Source organism: Manis pentadactyla, chromosome 4 (assembly GCF_030020395.1).
Source record: "Manis pentadactyla isolate mManPen7 chromosome 4, mManPen7.hap1, whole genome shotgun sequence".
Lineage (NCBI taxonomy): Eukaryota > Metazoa > Chordata > Mammalia > Pholidota > Manidae > Manis > Manis pentadactyla.
In genome coordinates this window covers 125,714,043-125,740,664 of record NC_080022.1, presented here as the reverse complement: position 1 = coordinate 125,740,664, position 26,622 = coordinate 125,714,043, and the positions used below count along the sequence as shown (strand labels likewise).

At 42.2% G+C, this 26,622-nt stretch overlaps 1 protein-coding gene, 1 long non-coding RNA gene and 1 other non-coding gene across 7 annotated transcripts in view; 2 read left to right on the top strand and 1 right to left on the bottom strand.

Annotated features, from left to right (window-relative positions):
- The window catches only part of LOC130683434 (uncharacterized), a 428,515-nt gene that overhangs the window by 43,682 nt on the left and 358,211 nt on the right, over positions 1–26,622 (bottom strand). The window lies entirely within an intron of this gene.
- Positions 1–26,622, top strand: part of ARHGAP44 (Rho GTPase activating protein 44) — a 200,395-nt gene that overhangs the window by 101,053 nt on the left and 72,720 nt on the right. For all 4 annotated transcript variants that reach the window (XM_036920695.2, XM_036920691.2, XM_036920690.2 and 1 more), the window contains exons 2-6: positions 6,598–6,637; positions 7,018–7,122; positions 17,416–17,492; positions 21,014–21,125; positions 23,393–23,469. In XM_036920695.2, the coding sequence (XP_036776590.2) occupies positions 6,598–6,637; positions 7,018–7,122; positions 17,416–17,492; positions 21,014–21,125; positions 23,393–23,469 (411 nt within the window). The remainder of the gene's footprint in view (positions 1–6,597; positions 6,638–7,017; positions 7,123–17,415; positions 17,493–21,013; positions 21,126–23,392; positions 23,470–26,622) is intronic.
- Positions 18,019–18,121, top strand: LOC118929999 (U6 spliceosomal RNA). Its single transcript, XR_005031823.2, has one exon. It is a non-coding gene; the product is annotated as a U6 spliceosomal RNA (small nuclear RNA).

Genomic DNA, 26,622 nt, shown 5'->3' with positions numbered 1-26,622 from the left:
GATTGGTAGGTCATATGGCAAGTATATGTTCAAGTTGCTAAGAAACCACCAAGCTGTTTTCCACAATGGTGGTACCATTTTGGGTTCCTCCGACCCCAGCAATGTGTGAGAGTTCAGTTGCTCTCCATCCTCTCCAAAACTTGATACGGTTAAGGGTTTGGTCTTTTTTGTCATTGTTTTGCCATTTTAATAGTGTTATCTCGTTTGGGTATTAATTTTCATTTTTTAATGGACAACTGGGAATTTTGTGTGTGTGTGTTTATTTACCATCTATGTATCTTCCTTGATAAAGTTTTGTTCAGATTTTTTGCCCATTTTTTAATAGGATTGTTTCTTATTGCTGAATGTGAGAGTTCTGTATAATTCTGCTTACAATTCTTTCATCATACATGTGATCTGCAGATATTTTCTTTCCATAGGTTTTTCATCTTCTAACACTGTCTTTCATAGAGCAAAAGCTTTTAATTTTGATGAAGTCGAATGTATCATTTCTTTTATCTATCATGCTTTTGATGTCACATCTAAGAACTCGTTGCCTAACCCACTGTCAAAGATATTTTGTCATGTTTTTCCAAACATTTTATAGTCTTATATTTTATATTTAAGTGTATGATCTGTATGAGTTACTTTTATGTATGATGTAAAGTATGTGTCAAGGTTTGTATTTTTTGCATGTGAATATAAATATTGTGTTGTACCAGCACAAGTTGTTAGAAAGTCTCTTCTTCCTCCATTGAATTGCCTTTGCGCCTTAGTAAAAAAATCAGTCTGTTGTTTTTTTGTCTAGGTCTATTTTCTTTATTCTGTAACATTGATTATCTTTCTATCCTTTAAATACATAATTTTATAGCAAGTCTTTAAAATTGGTAGTGAGTCCTATAAATTTATTCTTTTTTAAAAATGGTGTTAGATCTTCTACTTACTGTACAGGTTCGTATCAATTTTAGAATCAGTTTGTTTATATCTACAACAAATCCTTTGAAATTTTGATTGGGACTGCATTTAATTTATGACTGATTTTGTTAATATTGACATCTTTATTACATTAAATCTTCCAGTCCACAGACATAGTACATCTCTACATTTATTTAGATCTTATTTGATCTCTTTTGTAAGCATTTTGTAGTTTCAGCATATACATTCTGCTCATATTTTGAGAGATGTATAGCTAAGTAGTTTATTTTTTAAAGCATTTGTCAATGGTATTTTATATTTTAACTCAATATTCATGTATTCATTACTAGCATATAGAAATAAAATATATTTTTGCATTTTAATCTCATGTTATACAACCTTGCTGAACTTCTTTATTCTAGTTTTTTGTGGATTCCTTGGTATTTTCTGCATAGACAGTAATGTCATCTGCAAAGAGGGACATTTTTATTTGTTCCTTTCAGACCTGTTTGGTTTTTGGTTCCTTGTCTTGCTTTATTGCCCTGACTCCAACTTCTGATACCATGTGAGCATTAACTGCAGACATACTTGCCTTGATCCTAGACTTACGTGGGAAAGCATCTAGTCTTCACTAGTATAATGTGAACTGTGGGGTGTTTTTGTGTTGGATTTCAGTTTGTTTTTGATGTTTTCCAGATGTTGTTTTCAAGTTGAGAAAGTTCCCTTGTGTTTCTGGTTTTCTGAGAATGGGTATTGAATTTTGTCGAATGCTTTTCCTGCATCAGTTGATAGTTGATATGATCATGTGGGTCTTTCTTGAATCTGTATTTAATTTGATGGATTACATTATTTTCAAATCCCTGGAATAAACTTAACTTGGTCATAGTGAATAATTCTTGTTATATATTGTTGAGTTCTATTTGGTAATATTTTATTAAGGATTTTTTCATCTATATTCACAAGGAATATTGTTGTATTGTCTTTTTTTTTTTTACTGTTTTTTGTCTGATATTGGTATCAAAGGAGTACTAGTTTTATAAAATGAAATGGGAAGTGTTCTCACCTGTATTCTGGAAGATATTGTGTACAACTGATATTCTCTTTAAACATGAGTTAAAATTCTTTTGTGAAGCATCTGGATCTGAAGTCTTTAGGGGGACTTTCAACCAATTTCTCAAGTTGTAGGGCTATTCAAATCTCCTATTTCATACTGAGTGTATTGTGGTAGTTTGTGTTTTTTGAGGAATTAGTCCTTGTGAAATCTACAGGGTTCTGTAGTGATATTTCCTGTTTCAATCCTATTATTGGCAATTTGTGTCTTCTCCTTTTCTTTCCTCTTAATCTTGCTTCAGGTTTTAAATGATTCTTTTCAGAGAATCAGCTTGCTCTTTCATTGATTTTTCTCTATTTTTGTTTTTGTTTTCAAATTCATTCATTTCTCTCCTTTCTGATTTGCCTCATTCTCCTGACTTTGCATATATTTTGGTCTACTTTTTATAGGTTGTTGCAGTAGGAACTTAGATTTTTAGTTTGAAAATATTTCTCTTTTCTAATGTATGGATTCAGTGCTGTCATTCTCTTCCCAGCACTACTTTGGCTGTGTCCAATATTTTGATATGTTGCACTTTCATTTTTATTCAGTTCAGTATTTTTTGTATAATTTTTTGCCTTGAGGTTTTCTCTTTGACCCATGGATTCATTGTAAGTATTTTATTTAGTGTTCAAGAACTTGGGTATTTTTTTTATCTTTCTGTTACTGATTTCTGTTTTAAATTCCACTTGGTCAGAGAATACACTGTATTTGATTTTAATTATTTCAAATTAATTGAAGTTTGTTTTATGGCCCCAGATGTTGTCTATCTTGATATATGCCCATGAGCACTGGGAATAATGTGTATTCTGCTGATGTTGGGTGGAGTGTTCTATGAATGTCAATTAAATTCTACTGGTTAGCAGAGTTGTGTTATTATATATTCTTGCTAATATTTATATCTAGCTGGTCTGTCAGTTGTTGAGAGAGAGTGTGTTGAAGTCTCTAACTTAATTGTGGATTTGCCTATTTCTCCTTTCAGTTCCATAAGTTTTTGCTCCATATATTTTGCATCTTTGTTGTTTAGCTCATATACATTTATGATTGTGTCTTCCTGGGGGGTTGACTCTTATATTATGCTCCTTTTTGTCTCTGGTTATTTTCTCTGTTCTAAAGTTTACATCATCTGATATTAATATAGCCACTCCTGCTTTCTTTTTTTTTTTTTTTTAAGAGGTTTTATTATCTGAAAGAGAGAGTGGCTGCCCCAGAGGGAGAGGGGAGAGTGAGAGTGAGAGAGAGAGAGAGCAGGAGAGCAGGGGGACAGAGAGACAGAGACAAAGAGAGAGAGAGAGCAGCATGGTGCAGAGCGTTGTGCCTTTTATTGTGGTGGATCCGCTCGGCCTGTTGCCTTGGACTCCTGCTTTCTTTTGATTAATGTTTGTATAATGTCTTTTCCTATAATTTTACTTTCAACCTACCTATGTCATTATATTTGAAATGATACTCTTGCAGATACCATATTTTTAATCCACTTTGTCCATTGCTGTCTTTTAACTGGTACATTTAGACTATTTATATTTAGTATAGTTATGGGTATGTTAAGGCTAAAGTCTACCTTTTTTCTTTTGTTGTTTCATGTTTATTGTTTTTAATTGCTTCGCTTCTTTTTCTGTCCTTCTTGTGGGTTAGTTTACTTTCTGATTTGTCTATAGTGTTTTTAAGTGTGTCTCCTTGTGTAGGACTTTTTGTAATGGCTCTAGGTATTACATTACTTAAACATTGCAAATCACAGATTACCGGTATCATTTTTTACCAGTAGAAACTTCTCTTTATGTCCCTTTACCCTCTCCCAACTGTAAGTATATTAAATATTTACTCTATACACATTTAGAACCACAGCACACAATATTGTAAGTTTTTTTTCCACCATCAAATATAATTTAGAAAACTCAAGAAGAGAAATATTGTATTTACCATTTTTGCTCACCTTGTTCTTTTTTTCTTGATATTTCCAGATTCTTTCTTGTAGCATTTTTTTTTTCTGTTGATAACTTTCTTTAGCAATTCTTTAAGTCAAGCCTGCTGATGGCAAATTTTGTTAGTTTTCCTTTATCTGAGAATATCTTGATTTCTCCTTCATTCCTGAAGGATATTTTGTCTGGATATAGGAGTCTAGGCTGGCAGTTCTTTTCTTTCAGTACTATCATTGTGGATTTGGTGTGCTACTTCCTTCCATCCTTTCTGGTTTTGCATCAGAAATCTGGTGTATTCAAATCGATCCTGCTGTTAGTAAGTATTTATTTCTTGCTGTTCTCAAGACTCTGTCTTTAGTTTGCAGAAGTTTGTGAAGCTTGGTGAGAATTTTTTTTTGTGTGTTTATCCTGTTTGGCCATAGCTTAGCTTCTTGAATATGTAGGTTTATATCTTTCACCGAATTTGGAAAGTTTTCGGCCATTATTATTTTTTGAGTATTTTTTCAGCCCTCCCTTCTTTTTCCTCTTCTTCTGGGACTCTGAGGACATAAATATTTAATCTTTTGTTATCATCCCACAGCTCTCTGAAACTTTGGTTTTGTTTACTTACTGGTTTGTTCTACTTTTGCTCTATTGTTTAGACTGGGAAGTTTCTACTGGGCTTTCTTCCAGTTCACCAATTCTTTCTTCTGCCTTCTCCATTCTGCAGTTAAAACCTGTCTCCTGGGATTTTAAATTTTGCCTTATTATATTTTAGTAAATTAAATTTAGTTCTAAAATTTTCATTTCATTCTTTATATCTTCTACTTCTCTGAGACTTTCTATTTGTTAAAATTTGTTCCAAGCCTGTTCATAATTGCTCATTGAAGCATTTTTATAATGACTGTCTTAAAATCTTTGTTAGATAATTCTAACATCTCTGTCATCTTGCTGTTGGTTTTTTTTTTTTTTTCATTCAATTTGAGATTTTTCTGGTTCTTAGTATGATGAGGAATGTTTTAGTGAAACCTGGATATTATATTTTGAAACTAGATTTTATATAAACTTTCTCTGATACCATTCCAGCCGGGGTAGAGAGAATTCTGCTTTGTTACTGTCAAGTGGGAGTAGAAGTCCAGGTTTCTCACTTGACCATCACACCCAAGGTGGGAGGGGGTGCTCCTCATTACTGCTGGGAGGGAGTGGGGGTTGTGGCTCCCCATTAGGCCTTTGCTGATACCTCCCTGGCTGGGAGACCTAGGAGTGGCTTAATGCTCACGCACTTGGCTTCCATTGATGCCATAGAAGAGGGTGGCCTGGTTGGCACTGGATGGCGATGGAAGTCCTGACTCCACTAAACCTCCTGGGACACTGCCTCCGTGGGGAGGGGAGGGCTCCTTCATCACCACCAGGTGAGGTGAGTGTCCCGACTACTCATGTGGTTTCCACTGTTACCGGAGGAGGGGAGACTTGTGTGCCTGTTCCAGCCTGATGAGCCTGGAAGTCTGGGCTCCTTACTCAGCCTTTGCTGGTGTGGGTGGGGCAGGGTGACAGGTTTTTTTCTGTAGTGCTTGGCAGGAGCGAGCAGTTATTGTCTAGCCATTTTCTTTCTTGCTGTGCTGCTGCTTTCCTGATCCTTTGGCGTTTGTTGGGCTTCTTTTTTCTGCACCCATTGGTATTTCAAGTCATAGTTTCTTAAGCTCCAAGTCTGGAATATATGAAGCAAGAAGTCCCCACATGTCATTCCTGGGTGTGGTGATCCCTGGCCAGGGTACCTCTTCTCCACCTTGCAGATTTGCTTATTTGTTTTATATGTAAGGTCCTGAGGTGATTTTTTTTTTTTTTTACTTAATGGAAGGGATAGGTAAAATTAGTTTAATCCATCTTCCCAGAAGCAGAAGTCCTCTCACTGATTTTGTTAATGTATCATTTGTTTTTAAACGTTTTATACATGTTACAATCTTTGATAATTCCAGTCACTGGAGTTCTCTATATGTTGTTTCTTCTTTCTCTGTACTCTTAGTGTTGATTAGTTTTCACGTGAATTTGCAATTTGTGTGAGTGGGGGTGAGGAGTGGAGGGAGAGAGAGAGAGAGAGGGAGAGGGAGGGAAGGAAGGAGGGAGAAACACATGTGTGTGTGAGAACTCAGTGGCTGAACCTTATCTCTAAAGATTTGCATTCTCCTCTGATGTGAGGCAGGGGTTTGCTAACAGGTCGAGGCCACTTCAGCCAGTGTTCAGGCTCTCTCCCTGAGCGTTCATCTCAGGTTCAAGGCCCCACTTTCTGGTAGGCCTGCTCTTGGTGCCGGATCTCAGGGGTAGCATTTGCCTTCATCACTTGGACATAGTGCTTTCTCCATGTTTGCTGATCTCTGCTAAGATTTCTTTTTAGCTTATTTGTTTCAGGTGAGGCCAAGGATATGGATGGGGGAACATACTTAATTCTGTTACCTAAAAAAAAAAAGTGAGAACAAAAGAAGTGTGTTTGCTGTCCTTCAGGTTCCAGTCTGTGGCAGGAGACTCCTCAGCGAATCCTGTTTGCCAGACTATTTAAGGTCCCTGGTAAATCCCAGTATTGTCTGTATTTTCTCTTGGTAGAGAATAAACTAATGTCTGTTTTTCTAGCCTCCCCATAAGAGAAAAGAGTAGGGAGTAAGTGTGAGACTATGTTCCTAGCCATTTTTTTTTAACTAATATGTTTCTTAATTTTTTCTTTAGGGCAGAAAAGACCGAAGTTCTGAGTGAAGATCTTCTTCAGGTAAGGTTGTTACTAGTCCTCAGCTCATAGACACCAAAGGTGCTTCCCCTTGAAAACCAAGCCATTCCCAATGCTGTTTAAACTGCTCAAACTGCTCCTCCTACAATCTATTTAAGGACACATGTTTATCCTTTACAATAATACCTTGCATTTTAAATACTGGTTTAGGTAAGATTTCTCAGGAGACATTTAACGTTTCACTGCCTGGTTAGCAGAGAGCCCCAGAGTCTGCGACCATGTCCCCTCCAGATCTCAGATGTTAGACGTTGTCTCCCCATAAGTCCTTGCAGGAACATGGGTCAGCCTTCTTTCCCTGATTGGACCCCACCTCTCCTGACCTTGCCCTTACCCACTGCCACTGCCCACTGCTCTGTCTGCAGGTGGAGAAGCGCCTGGAGCTGGTGAAGCAAGTCTCCCACAGCACGCACAAGAAGCTCACCGCATGTCTCCAGGGCCAGCAAGGGGCAGAGGCCGACAAGCGTTCCGTAAGTGCTCTCCCACCCCAGGCAGCTTGAAACATGCCCACTGAGGGTGGGGCCCCACCCCGGGGGGCTGTGTTCAGTGTGGCTGCTTATACAGGCACACCTCAGAGATATTGTGGGCTGGGTTGCACGCTACTGCAATAGCACAAATATCTCAATAAAGCAAATCAAATGAGTGTCTTGGTTTCCCAGTGCATATAAAGTCATGTCTATACTGTAGTCCATTAAGTATGTAATAGCTTTATGTCTAAAAAAAAGTGCATACCTTAATTAAAAAATGCTTTTTGCTATGAAATGCTAACCATCATTTGAACTTTCAGCGAATTGTGATCTCTGATCACAAATCACCATAACAAATATAATAATAACAAAAATGTTTGACATATTGTGAGAATTCCAAAATGTGGCACAGAGACACAAAGTGAGGGGATGCTATTGGAAAAATGGTGCCGGTGGACTTGTTCTGCACCAGGTTGCCACAAACCTTCAATTTGTTTTAAAAAGAAAAAGGCAGTGTCTGCTGAGCACAGTAAAGGGAAGCCCCATGAAATGAGGTCTGCCTGTACAGCCTCTCCATGAGTGTCAGCCTGTGGTGTGTTTCTACTGTGGCAGCCCCTCCTACCTCTCCTGCCCTTTGACCCTGTCTGGAGTGCCCTGGCCCTCAGTAGAGAAGGCACAGTCCCTCTCTTGCCCTCCCCAGCCAGAGCAACTGGGAGGACGGCGCCTTTAGGGAAGCTCTCACCTTTCCCTCCCCACTGCCTCCGCTCATCCCTAGATTCCATTGCCTCCATAGTGTCTTAAGATCTCATGGAAAAGACTACTATAGTTTTGGAGGTTTGAGGTGCTATAAAGGCCCATGTGAAAACTGTTTTTGCTATAATGAAACAATATAGGGAACCTGCTGAGTGGAGGTGCTCTGGTGCATGTAACCTAGCTCAGGAACAACAGGTGTTGCACAATGTGGTTCCGCTGAACAGTCCTGGGTGCAAACAGTTGTTGCAGGCTTCCTCCCTCCTCAACCCCACCAAAGATTAAAAATATTATTAGATGTTCTCTTGGCTTTATTATGGGGGATATGCAGTCTCAGAAGGTTTTTCCTCCTTGAATTTACAGTAGGCATGTTCAGTGCCTGTTGGTTTTCTCCGACCTTATCATTGACTTGTGCTTCCTGGTGGTCTGAGCCCTGCCAGCCTATTGTGGCCTCAGTTCTGTTGACTGTTGTGCCACATGCCTGCTTCATCTATCTCAGGCTGCCGGACAGGAACCCGCTCTGCTTGTTCCATCAAGCATTCGGTTTTCATTTCAGCCCTGGTTTCTTCTTTCTTAATCTTTCCAGCAGGCATCATTTATGTGTAGTAGAAATAGAATGTTCACAGCTTTGGAAAATGTCTATGTCAGTAATTCTGTGTGTATCATCAGTTTCAGGAAGGGGAACCTGAATAGTCCAAAGGGAGAGTTTGTAAAGTTGTTTTGACATGAAACCCTGTCATCAAATACCTTTATATGGAATTCCAGGAACTGTGCTGGGTAGGGGCCTGCAGCCAGGCCTGCCTAGGACCCACCGCCTTTCTTTTGTTCCAAGAAGCACCATCTTTAAAACAACTGGTCTACAGTTTATCTTGGTATCCAGAGTAATATATGAAGATTACCACCAGGAGCTTGAAACTGGCTTTCGGTGTCAGTGGGCTGATTACTACTGATACATTTTTATGGGATAAGGTAAAATTACCTAGACGTGTAGGGTTTTCACTGGATTGAGGGTCTTGCAAATTTTATCAGTTAAGAGGCATGTGGCCCCCTGAATGTTCTAAATATATTGTCTTAATAGGAAATTGGAGACTTGGCAAGGCCAACAGGTCAGAGCATGATTGGCATTGACAGTTCCCCAGAGGACGGGGCTTAACATCCCTCCCAGGGCCCCGTGAGGAAGCACCAGGGCCAAGACTCCAGCATCTTTGCTGTTTCTTCTAAAGTAACACATCAAGAGATTTAATAGGAAGCATGACCCTTGTTAATTACCTCAAGCGCTGAAATACAGGCCCAGTTCTTTGTCATGATTAGGTAAGGAGATGTGTCAAGGTGTAAGGAATGGGCAAAAAGAAAATGATAAAAAGAGGGAAACTTAAAAAAAAAATAGATGAGAAAAGGATAAATGGGGATGGGGGAATGAATGAACAAACAGCAGCCAGGGAAGTGAGGTGTGAAGAGAGGGTCAGGTTAAGGGAAGGAGGCCAGCTGAAGCACGCATGTGCAGTCCCAGCATCTCAGGGGCTCAGGATTGGGAGGGACGTCAGTGGCTTCCAGGCAGCGTCTGCATTTTATGTGAGCACATGTAAGTTACTTTTTGCTGCCTCCTTTATAGCAAGCTCATTGATTAGCCCTTTAGAACTTTAGTTACAGTTTCCAACACTAAAGCTTTAGAGGTGTGGCTCTGAAATCTGCAGCGGGCTGTCACATGGGAGGGGGCAGGAGGGTGGGGTTTTGTTACCACCATTGCAGTGAGCAGCGCAGTATTATCTGGTGGGTATTGAGTTCACCTGGATGCCTTATGTGGCATGGAGGATGGATAGGATGTGAATTAGGTTTCCGTGTTGCCTTCTTTAGTCTAGGCGAATAGCCAGGCTAAAATTCATAGGTGCTTAGGACTTGTCAGTATAATGAACATGTTATGTTTCTCACCGTCCCGGCATTTCTTACAGGGAGGTCATGTTCAGCAAATACACTGTTAGCATGTGAAAGTCTTTCTCCACCTTCCGCCAAGAATACTTCGAAGTACCAAGTCTGCCACGCAAGGCAGTGTATGTGCGAAGTCACAGGCGGATTCCTGTCCTGTGGAAGCTGCGGTCCAGAGGGAAGCAGCCGTCACGCAGAGGTCATTAGCTACTCAGAGAGTTCTCAGTGCTGAGAGGAAAAGCTGCTGTGGATTTCCTTGAGGAAGTGGGTAAACGTGCTTCCAGGTCAGAGGACAGCCTGTGCAGAGTTTCCAGAGGCAGGACAGAGCTGGGCATTTTTGAGAAATGAGAAGGTGGCCAGAGTGAGAATGGAGGACCCCAAGGCTAGGGCAGGATGTGGGATGGCAGGGGACCCTGTTGCACCTCGCAGGCCTTTGTAAGGATTTGGACTTTGTCCTCAATAGCCATGTTTCAATCAGGAGTAGGATGATCAGATTTATTGGCGATTGTGGGAAGAGTGGATAAGTGGGGGACAGGGTGGAAGTAGGGGACAGTTAGACAACTTGGGGAGCAGTCTGGGTGAGGTGGGGACAGTGCAGAGGGAGAGAAATTGGCAGATACCAGGGCGGAGTACTGGAGCTGGCAAGTGAGTGGATGTGGGGTAAGAGGAAAGCAGGGCATCTCAAGGCCCCTCTCAGTGACTGTTGAGGCTGTGTGCTGAAGAGATCACCGAAGGAGAAAATGGCCCTTGAATCCAGAACCCCAGGGGCTGTGACGCTGAAGCTCCAGCAGGAGGGGAGCTGGCAAAGGAAGCAGGGGAGTTGAGAATGGTGTGTGAATCTATCCACTTGCTCACATCTAAATCCCAGGCATCATCCTGTACTCTCCATTTCCACAGCCCTACACCCAGACTCTCAGTAAGTCCTGCTGTCTCTTCCTCCAAAGAATTCCATTTGCTTCTACGTTTACCCCCCGGGTCCATGCAACTGTCATCTCCTGCCGGAGCACAGTGATTCCTGGCAGGTCTCCACTCTTCCCTTCATAAGCCATTCGCTGAGCCAAGCCCGAGTGAGTGTTTAAAATGGAAATCCAGTGATGCCTGCTCTCTCCTGCTTAAACTCTACCTGAGGATTCCCCCTGAGGAATGAAATCCAAACCCCTTACCTGGGCCCTGGGCTCCTAATGCCTTGTTCCCCTGCTTCTCTGAGCTCATTTCTTGCTCCCCCCACCGTTCATCACTGGCCAAGCACTGCCCTGTACTGATGAGGCCTAGCTCCTCTCCACTGTGGGAACTGTGTGCTTGCTCTGCCCTTTGTATGGATGATTCCTACCCAGCATCTCAGGCCAGCACCACTGCCGTCCTTTCTCAGCATGGATGTCACCTTCTCAGTGTCGTTTCCCTAACACGTATTGTGTTTTGCTCCCTCCCTCCCCTATTTAATTTCTCTCACATCGTGTATCATTCTCTGAAACCATTGTGGTCGTTCCTTTGGTTCATGTTCCCCATCACTGATCTGTGGGGGATCTCGTGTTTCCATCAAGGCCATATCCCAGGGCTTTCCTTCCCTTAATTCATGGCATTAATGCCTGGAATGGGCTGACCATAGGGTAGGCAATGCTAAAAATAACCATGTCATGCATGGATGGTCCGTAAGTATTTGAGGCATGGAACCTGCCTAATGTATCAGCAAGTCAGCTGGAATCCCTCCTGTTCTATGCAGAAACAATGTAGCATGATGGTTCTGAATTTAAGCTCTGGAATCTGATGACCTAAGGTCGAAGCCCAGCTCTCCTCCTTCCTGACTATGCCTGATCTTGGGCAAGTCCATTACCTCCACATGCCTTGTTTCTTCATTCAGAAAGTGGTAAGAACAATGATAAATTCTTCCCCAGTAAGACTGTTTGAGAGATTGGTGAAGTAATGTGTGTAAAAATGCCTAGTACAACACTTACAGTGAATAAATATTAAAGAAATATAACCTGCTTTTGTTATTATGTCCCCACTGTTAGGCTGGAATGACCATTTTGAGAGCCACTGAGCCCCAAGCAACAAGTCTAGCCTGTGTCTTCTGGGGGGTGAGCCATAGAAGAGCTAGTTGCCAAGGCTTGAAACTAGAGGATAGTAGACAGCCATTTTCAGAGATGGAGAATATGGAGAGAAAGAGAGAATGTGTGTGTGTGTGTGTGTGTTTGGGAAGCATGGTGGATATTAGAGTAAGACTTTCTGTCTCTGAGTCATCCTACAAACTGTGTTGCTTATGTCCATAGTATTTTTAGTGAGAACGGCCATCTCAGACAAGTCAGACTGACTACTTCCAAATGCTGGGACATCGTGTCTTTTCTTCCCTCAATTCTTAAGTTTCTCTCGGTACTCTAGAATTGGGGAAAAGTTTATTTCAGTAGCTTCTCTTTGACCTGAAAAATCACTGGCCAGGATGAAGCTTGCTAAATCGGTCAAATCTTTTTACTGGGGCATGAATATTCACCTGGATGTTGGGTGGCTCTCAGCCTAAATCCCTACAGTGGAGAGAAACCAATTTCAGCAGCTTTTCTCGATCTTTGGGAAATTTTGTCCTTCCAGAATGCAGTAGCCTCACACATGAAGTGGGGGTGAGCAGAATATGGACCCCTAAACACACACACACATACACACACAGCCAACCCTGGAACAACAAGGGTTTGAACTATGTGAGGGTCCACTTATATGTAGATTTTTTTCAATAAATATATTGGAAAACTTCTTGGAAATTTGTAACACTTTGAAAAAACACTTATTTTCCTCTAGCTTACTTTATTGTAAGAATGTAGTATACAGTACATCTAACACAAAAGTACAAGTTAATTGACTGTTTATGTTATCATTAAGGCTTCCAGTCAACAGTGTGCTGTTAGTAGTTAAGTTTTTGGGGAGTCAAAAGTTACACATGGATTTTCAACCACACAGAGTGTTGGCATCCTTAACCTCCAGGTTGTTCAAGGGTCAACTTTATGTAACTGAATCTGCTTAGAATATTTATGGAAGGCCACACAAACAACTGGTGACTGTCATGGTCTCTGGTGAGGGGAACTAGGTAGCTGAGAGCTAAGGATGTGGGACTCTCTGGCACCTTTTGAGTTCTGTACCATAGGCATGTATTTCCTCCTCAGTTAATTTACTTGAGGTAGCATTGGTTTGTGAACTGACTCCTGTCCACCAAGTGCTTGGTGAGACTGAAGAAAGAGGCAGCCACTCCAGATTGGGAGGTGGCAGGCTTAATAGGCAAGGGGACTTGAATATGAGGCTTGTCTTGGGCAGCCACCGGATGAGTAGGTCTCTACTCCTACCAGCCGGAATCCTAAGTTGGTGTAGAGGCCTTAACTGGGTTCGGTCATGTGTACCACACAGATGGTCTCAACAGCACCTTCTGTCTCGAGGCTGTGTCCTTGGGGCAACTTCTAGTCTGGGGAAGGCAAGCACAGCACCCATTTCAAGGATAGGGGAGGGAGTGAGGAGCCCTCGATTGCTGGGTCCAGCTCATGGGTGAACCGTTGGCCATGTCCTCTCAAATACCTCCCCCCACAGATAGATAGATAGATACAAGAGAAAACCAGAGAGAAAGATTATCCTCCATGTTAAAATCCTAAGTGAAACAGGACTAACTTTCTCATTTTGTGGCACTTTGTCACTTAATGCTACCCTCTTTGCTGAATTAGAGCATGTCAGAAGGGTGTTAGGGGACCAGAAATAGCTGGTAAGTAACGCTTCCTCTGTGGCTCAGGAGCAGGGCCCCTCTGGTCACAGCATTCAAGCTGGGTTTTGCAGTCTAGTCTGAATTTTGCCCAACAGACATTTGGCTGTCCCTTCACCGTCCTTCCTCCAAGACTGATCAGCTTCAGGGTCCTCTAGGGGCCGTCTTTGTTCTGACCTTGACCTTCACTATGTTAGTCCCCCATAGGCACAGTTTTCTGCTTGACTCACAAACAGGACTAATGGATCTAATCTTCCCATATTTGGAAAAACTCCACTTACCAATGGGTAGATGCATCTCCCCAAAGGATGTCAACTCCCAGGGTATTAGAAGTTTCCTTTGACCCAGAGGGTATTATGCTCAGTGAAATGAGCCAGGCAGAGAAAGACAAATACCATATGATTTCACTTATTGTGGAATCAAAAAGCAAACAAAAACTAAACCTAATGAGTAAAACACAGATGGACTCACAGACATGGAGAACAGACTGGCAATTACCATGGGGGAGGTACTTGGTGGGTGAGTGAAATAGGTGAAAGGGGTAAAGAGGCACAAAGTCTCAATTAGAATATAAATTATTCATGGAAATGAAAGTACAGCATAGAGAATGAACTCAATAGTATTGTCAGAGAATATAGTCAATAAGCTATGTTAACAGATAGTAACTATATTTATTGGAGTGGACATTTAATAAAGTAGGTAACTTGAATCATAGAAACCAATATAATATTGTATATCCACTATATTTCAATAAAATAAATAAGATAAAGAACTTCCCTTTGGTCTGTTACAGGCAAGACCTCTCTTATCTTGCTTCCTTGTCAAATTTTTAAGAAGGGCTCTGAAAAGCTGAGGTCATGCTCTATAGGTGGATCCTGGGCACTGGAAACAGCACGAACTGCAGGGGTCTTCCTGTGCGAGCTCCGGTACCATGATGCCTCGAGCTAACATTCAGGGTGGAGTGTCCTCACTGGCCAGTTACGGGAACACTTAGGAACCTGCTGTTTGAAGACCTGCCTTTAGACCCTGTTGCTCAACTCAGGCAGAGTTGGCATTTTGGGCTGGATAATTCTTTATTTTGGGGGACTGTCCTGCATGTTCTAGGGCGTTTAGCAGCACCCCTGGCCTCTGTCCATTAGATGCCAGTGGTGTTCCCCGTGTGTGAGAATCAAAAGTATCTCCAGTCATTTCCAGATGTCCCTGGGGAAGAAGATCACACCTGATTCAGAGCTAACACCTTCAGCCACAGTCTCTCTGTGACCATAACGCATATTATACCTGCTTAATTCTTTTTTTTTTTTTACTCTTTTCTCTTTTACCCACTTCAGACATTTTTTTTTTAATGTGTTTTAAATAACTTTTTAAAAAAATGAAAGGTGGGGGTAGGTACTCTCCTGACATACTGTTTCCTGTGCCTTAAATTAAGTCTCTGGAAATGTGTACCTAATAGCTTTGTAGGACAAATAAAAAGTAGTGTCTAAATTTGGCTGTATTAATACTGAGTTACCTGGTCTGGTTTTTGCCAAGAAGGATGCCTGTTTTGTTGGAAGTGATGAGTGAGAAGCATCTGTCTCCCGGGGAGTGGGCGTGTCTCAGGGCATTGCGGGGACCAGGTGCAGACCCAGTGAGGGCCCCCTCCCAGGACCTCTTTCTTGGTTCTCCCTACCGGGACTCCTCCCAGGAACCAGGCGAACTTCTGTGGCACTCCTGGGGGCTGACCTATCTCCCAGGGTCCTCTCTGGAGAACTTTAGAGTGCTCAGGTCTCCTGGATGTTCAGACCAGATTCCTAAGTTCTGGTGAACAGAACCCGAAAAACTTGATTCCTCTTTCAGGCCAGTTGGTCGTCTGTCTCAGGATTGAGTTTTTTAATCTGATCTTGTGCTTCTTAAACAAACCCTTCAGTAGTCACCCACTGCCCTTAGATTAAGACCCCAGAGCCTGCCTCTGGCTGACAAGGTTGTGTAGTAACCACCTCTGCCCCCTTCTCCCACTGTCTCTGGCACTCACTTTGCACCAGCCGCACTGGCCTCTCGGGGACCTCAAGCCCGTCATGCACGCTGCCACCTCAGGACCTTTGCTCTTGCAGTTCCCTCTACCAAGAATGTCCTCTCCCAAACCTTCTTGAAGCACCACTGACTCTTTCTTGTACGTAAGGTTGTATCTTCCGTGCCACCCATTCTGAGAGGCCCCTCATCACAGCTTCATGCCCCTCAGCTACCCACTGTACCCACTGTCCTACTTGCTGGTGTCCACACCACTTCCAGTTGTTTGAAATCACCTTCTTCATGGCGTTTATTATTTGTCTCCATGCATGAGAACATGAAGTCCACGAGAGCGTCTAGTTTCATCCAGCCCTGGTGTGCTGCCTGGAAGGCACTCCATAAGTCCTGGCTCTGTGCATGAAAGGCAGCTGATGCTCTCTGTGTCGTGACACAGGAGGCTCGGGAGAACTGTCTGTGTAGCAGTGGTGCTTGGGGACCCGAGAATCTGTTCACAGCTCTCACCTTGTTCTCTGTGAGGGTGAACGGTGCAGGCTCAGTAAGGAGAGGGCTTGTTGATACTTTAGGGAGGAATGGGTCAAGTCACACTCCTGGAACAGCAGGCTCCTTCCTACCTGCCTCTTTCCCTCCCTTCCTATGTATCATAAGATTAACCATTTCAGCTATTTTACAGGCTGTGATTCAGTGACATTTAGTACATTCCCAGTATTGTGTAACCAGCACCACTGTCTAGGTCCAGAAGATTTTCATCCTCCCAGAGGAAAACTGTGCACATTAAGCAGCCATTCCCCATCACCCCTCCCCCAAGCCCCAGGCAACCTACTTTCACTAATCTATGCCCTGTCCCTATGGATTTGCTTCTTCTGGATATTTCATATAAATAGCATTGAACAGCAAGTGCCCTTTGTGCCTGGCATATTGCACTTTGCGTGACATTTTTAAGGTTCACCTGTTGTGGTTCATGTCAGGACTTCATTCCTGTTTATGGCTGGATAAAACTCCAGGATCTGGTAGAACCCATTTGCTTATCCATTCATCGGTTGATGGGCATTTGAACTGTTTCTGCCTTTTGGCTATTACAATTAATGCTGCTGTTCACATTTATGCATGTGTTTTTTCTTGCTCATCTGTTTTCCGTTGTTTTGCGCATGCACCTGAGTGCTGCTGCTGGGTCACACAGTGGTTTTCTTGGACTTACTGCAGTACTGCCAAACCTCCACAACGTTGCGCTGTTGTAGGTTTCCACCAGCATTGCATGAAGGCTCCAATTGCTCCACATGCTCACCAGTACTTCTCTTCATTTAAAAAAATATTATTTATATTATTGTTGCCATCCTCGTGGGTGTGAGGTGGTCTCTCATCGTGGCTGTGATTTAGATTTCCCTGACAACTAGTGATACGAGCATCTTTTTGTGTGCTTGCTTACTATTTTATTTCTCCTACCGAGTGTGCCTTATTCTGGTGTTTAAAACTTTCTTTGCACTGGACACTTTCTCTCTTTCTTCACCATAAGCTGCCTTGTTTATAAAATGGGGCTTAATAAACATCTCAGGAGAGAGACTGAGCTTTAGAAATTAAAGCATTGCTCAAATCTTTGTTAACTTAAGTCAAAAATCTCTTTTTTCTCTTTTAAACCCTACCTTATTTTAAAATGCAGCGCATGAACCTTAGGCTCATTTTCCAAATTGGCCAATTTAATTCAGTGTGAATTTTCCGAATTTTGACATCTCTGCGTCTAACCCACCATTGTATCCTATGAATTTTTAGGTTTTAAATATATTTTAAATCCAGTTTATTTCTAAGATAGTCTGGGCAAGTATTTGACTTTTTGATATTTTAAAATAAATGGATAAATGTTGAAGTAGTTTTCATGACAACGTTTTTTTCCTTTTCAGAAAAAATTGCCTTTGACAACACTGGCTCAGTGTTTGATGGAAGGGTCAGCTATCCTGGGAGATGACACACTTCTTGGGTAAGGTGACACCATATATTGGTTTGTGCCAAATCTAAGTAAGTTCCCATCCATAAAAGGGGGCCTAGAACTTCTCAGGGAGGCATTGAGGACATCTGCAGTCTGGCTGGGGACTTTGATGATGAAGGAGAAAAGCCTGCCAGTGAGAAATCGAAACCCCAGACCCCGAAGCCATGTTGCCTGTGCAGCACAACAACTTCCAAGTGTAGAAATTAGCATAAAATTGTTGATGGACAATTGAAATCTCTAGGGCTGAAGCAGAAGCAAATATGAAACCTTTCAGTGTCAGATGTCAGAACTTCTAGGATTCCCAGAAGAACAACCCTTGCTGATTTTGAGCTCACAATAAAAACAAACCAAAAAGAGAATTGTCATGGGAGCAAATCAGCAGGCTTAATCAGTAGGGAATCAGTACCCTAAGGTCTAAAAATAAGAGGACAACATGAAAGGAAATACAAAATAATTATATAAATGCATATAACATAATTATGTTAAAAATGAAGTTTAAAAATTAAACAAGAACAGAGCCTGCTTCAGCAGAGCATATACTAAAATTGGAATGATACAGAGAAGATTAGCATGGCTCTTGCACAAGGATGACACAAATTTGTGAAGTGTTCCATATTTTTAAGAAACTGTTTTTGTAACTATGTATGGTGATAAATGTTACCTAGACTTACTGTGGTGAACATTTCACAATATATGTAAATATCGAATCAGTGTGTTATACACCTGAAACTCATATAATGTTGTATGTCAGTTATACATGAAGCATAATTATTCAATTATATATGAATGAAGTGTAAGAGAGAAAGATGTAGACATTATTCAGTGGAGAAGTGTAACTCCAGGGGGAAAATATTTTCCCAGCCCGAGGCAAAATACCTTTGGAACTGAAATCAGTCAAAGGGAGAAATAAAGTGGGAGAAACCTGTTTATTGCCTACAAACAGTCGTCTATTTCTGCTCTCCCATGTCTCTTGTAACCTGGCTGCAAAAAGGGACCCCACCCGACCTCTCCAGTCCAGATAGGCCCTCGATCCCCCTTGTAATTACCTATTGATATGGAGATGGACTACTTCTCTCCACCCCTTGGAAACACCTATTGATGGATATGCACTAAGGCCAGGTGAGAGATTCTCGAAATAATCGCAATTTAACCCACAAGAAGCATGGGTGATGGAATATAGCACAATATCTAGTAGTAGTTCCTGAAGAAGAAGAAAACACGGGAAGAGAATTTTATGTATTTTTCTCTTCTAGATTTTCAGAAAAACAGAAGTCTTAGATTTAAGAAGCACAAAAAGTCATGATTGAGTTCAACACGAAGAAATCCATCCCTGTACACAATATAGTAAAATGATACATTATTAACAAAAAAGAAATTTAAAATCAACCAGGAAAAAAGATAATTATCAAAGACCCATGAGATTGATAGCACACTATTTACACATCAATTTAAAAATGCCAGGAAATAATAGGGTAATGTCTTCAAGTACTGAGTGACAATATAAGAAACCTAGATTCTATGATAAACTAAATCACTATTCAAGAATAAGAGGAAAATAAGCATATTTTCAGGCAAAGATTTAGAGAAGTTACTACTTGCATATTCTCACTGAAAGGCCTAGTTATGGTTATGTAAAACATTATGTCTAGAGAAAAGGCATGAAAGGCAAATGGGGCATTAAAAAAAGTTAGTGAATGTGGCATAAGGGATGAAAAAATTATTTTTCCCTCTACCCATCTTAGGTTCCTTATATGGAGCCATGCAAACTAAATGACAAAAATAGATTAACAATAGAAAAACATATATATTTTATATGTGCAGTGCACACACATGGGACAACTCAGTGATTAGTAACTCAAAGGGTGGCTAGAACTCAGACTTATATGGCATTTTCAACAAAAGAATAATAATTTTTATAGACATGACAAGACAAAGGGAAAAAAAACCCTGAGTTTCTAGGGCAGCAAATTGTGGAAGACAAATGTACCTGGAAACTAATGGAAGATAAGGGCTAGTTAGGAAGGTGTGTCATGTGGGTTCCTCTGGTGTCTTCTCCTGGCTGATAAGGGCCTAGTGTTGTCCTTGGTGGTTAACTTCTATCCGTCCTGGTAGAGAGGGGAGGAGGGATACCTTAGCAAGTTTGTGCCCTGCTTTTAGGCATATAGGGGGAGGGCAGAGAGCTTTTTTGTATCTGCTTCTTCTCAGCTTCCTTCAGCACAAAATAATCCTTATGCCAAAGTGGCATATTTTGGGATTGCATTCAGTATAAAGAAATATAAATAAGTATTGAGTTTTAAAAAATAGCAATTTGATAATGATCAGTTTTGGGGGAGTTTAAAGCAAAGTGAAACTAAAATACTAAAAATTAATACCCTGAAATAGTGGAAAGCGAAGTAGTGTTTTAAGCTCATGTATTGTTTGAAAGAAGGATGATAATACTACATTTGAGAAAAGACTGGCCGCAGAAAGAATAGAAATAGAATGTATCACTTCAAATCCTTGAAAGGATGAAAAGGAAAATAAGTACAAGAGAAAAAAAATCTGTGGAAGGAAGAAAAAGTGAAAAAGTAAGCAAATAAAAGCATAGTAAATAGAAAACACAATGAAGGTAAAAGCAGTGAATGAATGTATGTCTGCAAGCATAAGAGACGTAAATGTCATAAATCCAAATCTTTATGATACAGAGAATCTCAGGTGGATAAACATGCATGCTGTTTCTGAGGCACACCTAAAACATAGTGACACACCAAGGTTGAAAATGAAGGGAAGGACACCCAGGTAAAGGTGACAAACTGAACATACACATCTAATTTTGTTCCTTTCCAAAAATCCGCTACAATAAAGGGATTTTTATGCATGTTTCAGTTAACATGGTACCATGCAAAGGGAAGACTCTCTGGGTGGCATTCAGGGGAAATGAACATCTTTGAAGTATTGCATCCTCTCAGTTAGGAATAGGATGTAACTTTCTACTCATTCAAGTCTTCTCTTGTTTGTTTATTATTAATAACTTCTGGGGTGGTTGTTCCATTCCAGTTTGCCTACTCACCCTGTATGATAAAAGTTTTCATGGCTTGGGAGAAAGAGGTTTCTTTTCTTTAGAGCCCATTGGAATTAAGGGTTTGGTATGTCTTTAAAGATGTAGGTTTGTTTGTGCATCATTTAGCTGGTTTTGCCAGTGCTCTCAGGGGAGATAGAAGCATCTTGCTCTTAAAAAGCCCTGTGGATTCAGCATGTATGAGTCTGTGTATCCACATTCCTCTTATATTACCCTACATGTTCCTTTTACCCCAGGCACACAGTAGGTGCTTAGAATCATTTAAAAAATTGATAATTTCAGAAATGAAAATGGATAGAGTAAGTTGGTTAAGGGGACAGCTGGGAAATCGACAAGTTTATTAAACTGTCATGAACATTTACCCAGCAGGCGTATGACACAGTATGTGACAGTATTACATAGGTTGCACCTTGTTCTAGGGTATTCGGTATGGGTTTGTTCCTTTCTGTTGCAGGAAGATGCTGAAACTCTGTGGAGAGACAGAGGACAAGCTGGCTCAGGAGCTGATTCATTTTGAATTGCAAGTAGAGAGAGATGTGATCGAGCCCCTGTTTCTGCTGGCTGAGGTAAGCGGGAATGAGGCATGGATGAGGGAACAGGGAGCAGGGACTAACATTGGCCCTTTGGTCAGCTTGCTTCCTGCCTTATCGTTTCTGTCCCTCCCGCTACTCTGATGCAGCTTTTAATCATGGATTATTGCTACCCCACTGTAGGGTCAGGATTCCCCAGTAGGGCAGCCCCTTTAGCTGTTTGCCACCCGCTTCTTGCACCCTCCCATTTGGCTGCTGGCATTCCAGTGAGTGACGGTGCAAAGCTGGCTGCACTTTCTCCTTCCCCCCAGGATCCTGACTGCTGCACCACCCTGCCCTCCCATCTCAAGGCATTTGTGAGATGAACAAGCAGCCTCCCCACACGGAGACTGGGGACCATGTCCGAGAGACTCTGTGAGGCCTCTTGCAGTTTATGTTTATGTAGATCCCTTTCTTGGATTTTAAAGGATACTAAATAAAGCTGTTTTATCAAAAAAAAACCTTTAGTGTCTATGGGACAGTTTTGCTAGCTTCAGCCAACTGAAATTTTGTCAAGTAGGAAAGGAAATGGTTGGGGGACACTAGAAGCCTACTTTGGGTATGTTGTGGGTTTGCCTCCAGAACTCCACAATAGACCAAATACTGCAAACAAGTGAGTCAAGTGAATGTTTTTGGTTTCCCAGTGCATATGCAAGTTATGTTTACACCATATATAGTTTTCTAAGTATACAGTAGCATTAGGTCTAAAAAAAAGTCCATACCTTAATTAAAAAATACCTTATTCCTAAAAAATGTTAGCCATCATCTAAGCTTTCAGTGGCTTAAAATCACTGATCACAGATCACCATAACAAATATAATAATAGTGAACAAATTTGAAATCTTGCGAGAATTACCAAAATGCGGCGAGCAGCTGCTGTTGGAAGAATGGCGCCAGTAGTCTTGGCCCCATGTAGGGCCGCCACAGACTTTCAATTGGACTGTCTGTGATGGTGGAAGTGTGCAATGCCTGCAGAGTTTGGTGGCCTTGAGCTCTTGAAATGAAGTTAGTGTGACTGTGGAACTACATTTTTAATTGGACTTAGTTTTCATTCATTTGAATTTAAAATGGCATAGCCACAGGTAGCTAGAGGGCACCGTTTTGACCAGCATTGCCCTAGACCATATCTGGTTTCCTTTTTAGACAGCTGCCAGCATCTCCACATGCCCTGGTGCGATTTCTGGTACAGGATGTAGGCAAATAATTACCTGAGGGCCTAATGGTATCCAAGGAGAAAATCCCAGATATGGTACTCTGGTCTTGACCAGCTCTAGGCTTCTCTGATTGGCATCAGTTGGCCTGTTACAGGTCATCCCCCAGCCTAGAACATTCACACGAGGCCCTTTGCTCTTCATAAAGGTGACCTGGGGTCCCAGCCAAAGCCTGAAGCAAACCCGGGGGGCAGGTCTCACCTGGGTCCTGAGACTCGCTTGTACAAACCAGACACCCATGGGCCTCTCCAGCTTTGCCTCTGGGCTCTTATGACCCCAGAAGCTTGACTAGAGGTCATTACACCCAGAACACTACTTACCCTCTTCCAAGAGTGAATCGAAAACGCCTCAGAGATCACTGGATTTCCTTACATTTTCTTCTTATATCAAAGCCACAGGCTGACATGATTTTGGTTTAATTTGCGTCCAATTTCCCCTTTTAAGTGCTCACGTCCTGTCCCACTTTTGCTGGGCCTGGTACCAAAATCCTACACTGGAATGTTCAGTTAAGTCATTTTTAGAAATAAACATATAAAAAGATCATCCACGCACAACCACTATGGGGGAACTTCTCAGCTGAGAAAAGCCATGGTGGTGTTTACTCATTATTTACTTTGGAAAGAATCTTACTTTATTTCTTTTAAAATATACCCTAATTGCATTCTCTGGAGCATCTCAGGTCTCCTGAGACCAGTTCCCTTTATCCTTCTGCCATCTGTTTTGAATTAGGTCTGTGTGTCAGGCCTGATTGCCTTCCTCCCCACTTTGTAAGCAGAGGGACATGGGACTGAGCCCATTTCTGCTGGTTGAGGTGAGAGCGGGATGAGGAGGCCTCAGTGATCAGGGGAGCGCAGAGCCCGGGTGATGGGCTGGGTCCTGGGGGGCCTGGCAGGTGTCCCACACAGAAAGCCTGTTAGCGCAGGAAAAACAATGATTTCATCTGAAAGGAAGGATTGGGAGACTTGCCGACTTGTTGGATGGCTGTCCATAGTCTCTTTGAGGATTTATCTTGAGCGTCAGCCCTCCTGTGTCTTTTATCTCCTGTAACCACAGGTGGAAATCCCAAATATTCAAAAACAAAGGAAACATTTGGCAAAGTTGGTGCTGGACATGGATTCTTCACGAACGAGGTACAGTGGGGTTTCTTTGCTTTCATTTTTACCTCTTGGGACAGTGATCATATTTGGCAGGTAGGGAGTTTGGTAGGGAGTCTGTGTATGGGTGCATGTGAGTGTGTTTATGTTCACTCCCAAGTGCCAGGCACTTCCCCAGGAAGTAAGAAGGTAGGCATAGGGAGGGGAGATATGGGGCCCCCACTCTCATGGGGGCCGTAGCCTAGTTTGGGAGGGAGACACCAGGCTGGTGAACAAACTCACAAGACCATTTCCAGCAGCTGTAAATCCTAGGAGATGGCACAGTGGAATTTTGGAAGGGAATGATGGAGACGGGGGCAGGGCACAGTAAAGTTAGGTAAAGCAGGCTTTTTGAGGAGATAACTTGATCTGAGACATAAATGATGAGAAGGATGAAGCCAAGCAAGGATCTGGTACAGAACTGACCATGGCAGTGGGAACAGCAAGTGTGAAGGCCCTTTTGTGGGAATGAAGTTGACATATTCGTGGACTGAATGAAGGCCAGTGTGGCTGGGGTCGAAGGAACAAAGGGGAGAGTAGTAGGTGCAGAGATCAGAGAGGCAGGATGGATGATGTGCGTCTATAATGAGGGGAGGATTTCTAATTCCAGGGACCTGTTCCCCTTTTCTTCAACCCGTGGTATCGGGATCCCCTTTCTGTAGCCATTTGCTAAACCTGAGACCAGTTCCAACAGTGCTGCTTATCTCCTGCACTCCTCTCCCAGAATCCTCCAGAAAAAGCCTGTTAGAGCTGGGAAGCGCCAGAGGCCCTGAGGTGGCGTTGATGCTGTCATATGTCACGATTGTACATACTTGTCTTTTCCATTGAAGTGTGTTAAGTGCACACATTGAAAGACTTCTGGCTCATGAATATTAATGTGGAAGGAACATTTTGGTTCTGCCTTGGGTCCTTTGTAGGTCGAGGTTAATAATCTTCCCATCTTGCATTAATTTTCTTGAGAAGAAGAAACAAAACAAAAACAATATATTTGGGTTGAGAGATCTAAGATAAGGTTCTGAACCAGGAGTCAGAGATGAGGTACCAAGATCCCCATCACCTGTTTTCTAGACCTGTGAGCTTGGTCAGGTCCCTCAACCTCCTAGCACAGCTGTTTCTTCACCTGTACACAGGTAGTAGCAACATTTGTGGGTTGAACTGAGGAGGTTATTTTGAGTGTCAAATGAGGTTATGCTTGTCACAGCACTTCCCCAGGCACTACTGTAACTAGTTGGGGCCATGTTGTTCTGCACATGGACCCATAAAAAGTATAGGCCTATCCCCCTAGACCAGAAATAAAACAGGTTAGATCAGCAGAGAAGCAAAGTTTTCTTTAGGTAGCTTGGTGCTTCCCAGACTTCACGCCCCCTGAATGATGTCTGATGTCTGTGCCTACACATCTTGCAAAAAACTGATTCACTTTTTCAAAATGAGTCTGTTTTAAAAGAAACTTTATGGCATTTCCCTAAGTTGAAAGGTGGTGCCCTTTGCTACAAATATCAGCCAGACATTAACGTGAACAGATGATGGAAGCAAAGCCTGTGTTACTGTTTTTGATCCTCTTGCCTATGAAGGCTGCGGTCCGGAGGCTTGTCTCCTTTTGTTAAGAAGGAGGAGGAGGAGAAGTTGGAAAGCTGTTAAATTGGCTCTGACCCAGATCTGAGGCTCTCTTCTCAGGGCACTTGCAGGAACAGAGAGCAGATTGCATGTTACCACTACTTCCTTGCCTCCCGTAACACCCGTGTTCAAGTCCCATATTTTGGGAGTCATGCAAGATTACTGAAGAGATGCTGATTGTCCCACTGTTCAGATGATGGCAGATACCATGCTGCTGTGGATCTGGGTTCTTAGCTCTGAGGGCTTGTCTTTGCTTCTGTGAGGAGAACCTGAGTGTCTAGCATAGAGCTTCTGGTCCAAAGGCCAAATGTTAGCCTCAACGTTTGTCACCAGCATCTCCACTTACAGACTTCTGTTCAGTCTGCTTACGAAAAGGAGAGTTTCTCCTGGGTGGCAGCCATGGTCAGCCTAGTCTTGTGTTACATTCATAAGGACAAAACACCAAGTGGCATATGGATCCGAAACCTTAGAAAAGTGTCCTTGGGGGCCTCCCTTCCATGATTTAACAAACTTCATTATTTTCAGCTCATTATTTCTCGTGTATTGGAATCTGGTAAGGAAATCTCTACCTTCCCTGTCTAAGTATTTATGCTTATAAACTCCAGCTTAGACCCTGACTACCATCATTGTTTCAGAAGCCAACCCACCCCAGCTTCCTGCCTTTTCCCTAACCCCTAACTCCTAGTCACTGTGAGAACTGCAACCCAGGACACAGCAGTTCAAGTGGGACCAAAGGTTATACTATAGAGTTGCAAGGTCACCAGCCACCCTTCTGGAGCAGTGGGGTCCTCACTGTGCCCACCCCCATGCCACCCCTCTTCCTGTAATCAGTTTTCACGTTAGAATTTCTTCCTTGCAGCGTCCTCCTGCTGAATAACTGAAGCTTTCTTTAGTCCTGTTCTGTCCTTTATGAATGACACTAACTAGAACTAAGCAGAGCATTCAAGTGGAGACACACTTTGCCTTCTAAGACAGGCAGGATCTTTTTTTTACATATTATCAGCTCTTCTTGACCAGTAGCTCCATGGCTGCATCTTTGAATTCTACCACAAATTTGGTGGATACTGTCAAATCCAACTGACTCATCCAGTATTGAACTAGGTCTAAGTCCAGCGTGTGTCTTTGTCTGAATTCCAGGAAATGTGGCTGTGTGCTTCAAAAGCCAATTATGCAAACTGTAATATCCTCAGAGAAGACTGAAGCTTAAAAGATGAATAAAAGATTATTGATGAGAAGGATGGAGAAAAAAACTCAAGGACGCTTTACACTCAAAGAATGTGAATTGAATTGAATTGAATGATACACAAATGTTGTTTCTGCAATAGGTTTAATTTGGCAGTGGCAAACAAGGAGCCATATTCCATCCCAAGGTCTGCCATACTTTTTTCTGGGCATGTATCTTAAGGTCACCCCTTCTGGGTCCAGGGACTTTAAGTTTCTGCTGAATAATTGCCTCTGGGTCTTACTGCTATGCACTGAATTGTGTCCTCTACCAAATTTGTATGTTGAAGCACCAACCTGTGTGTGACCCTATTT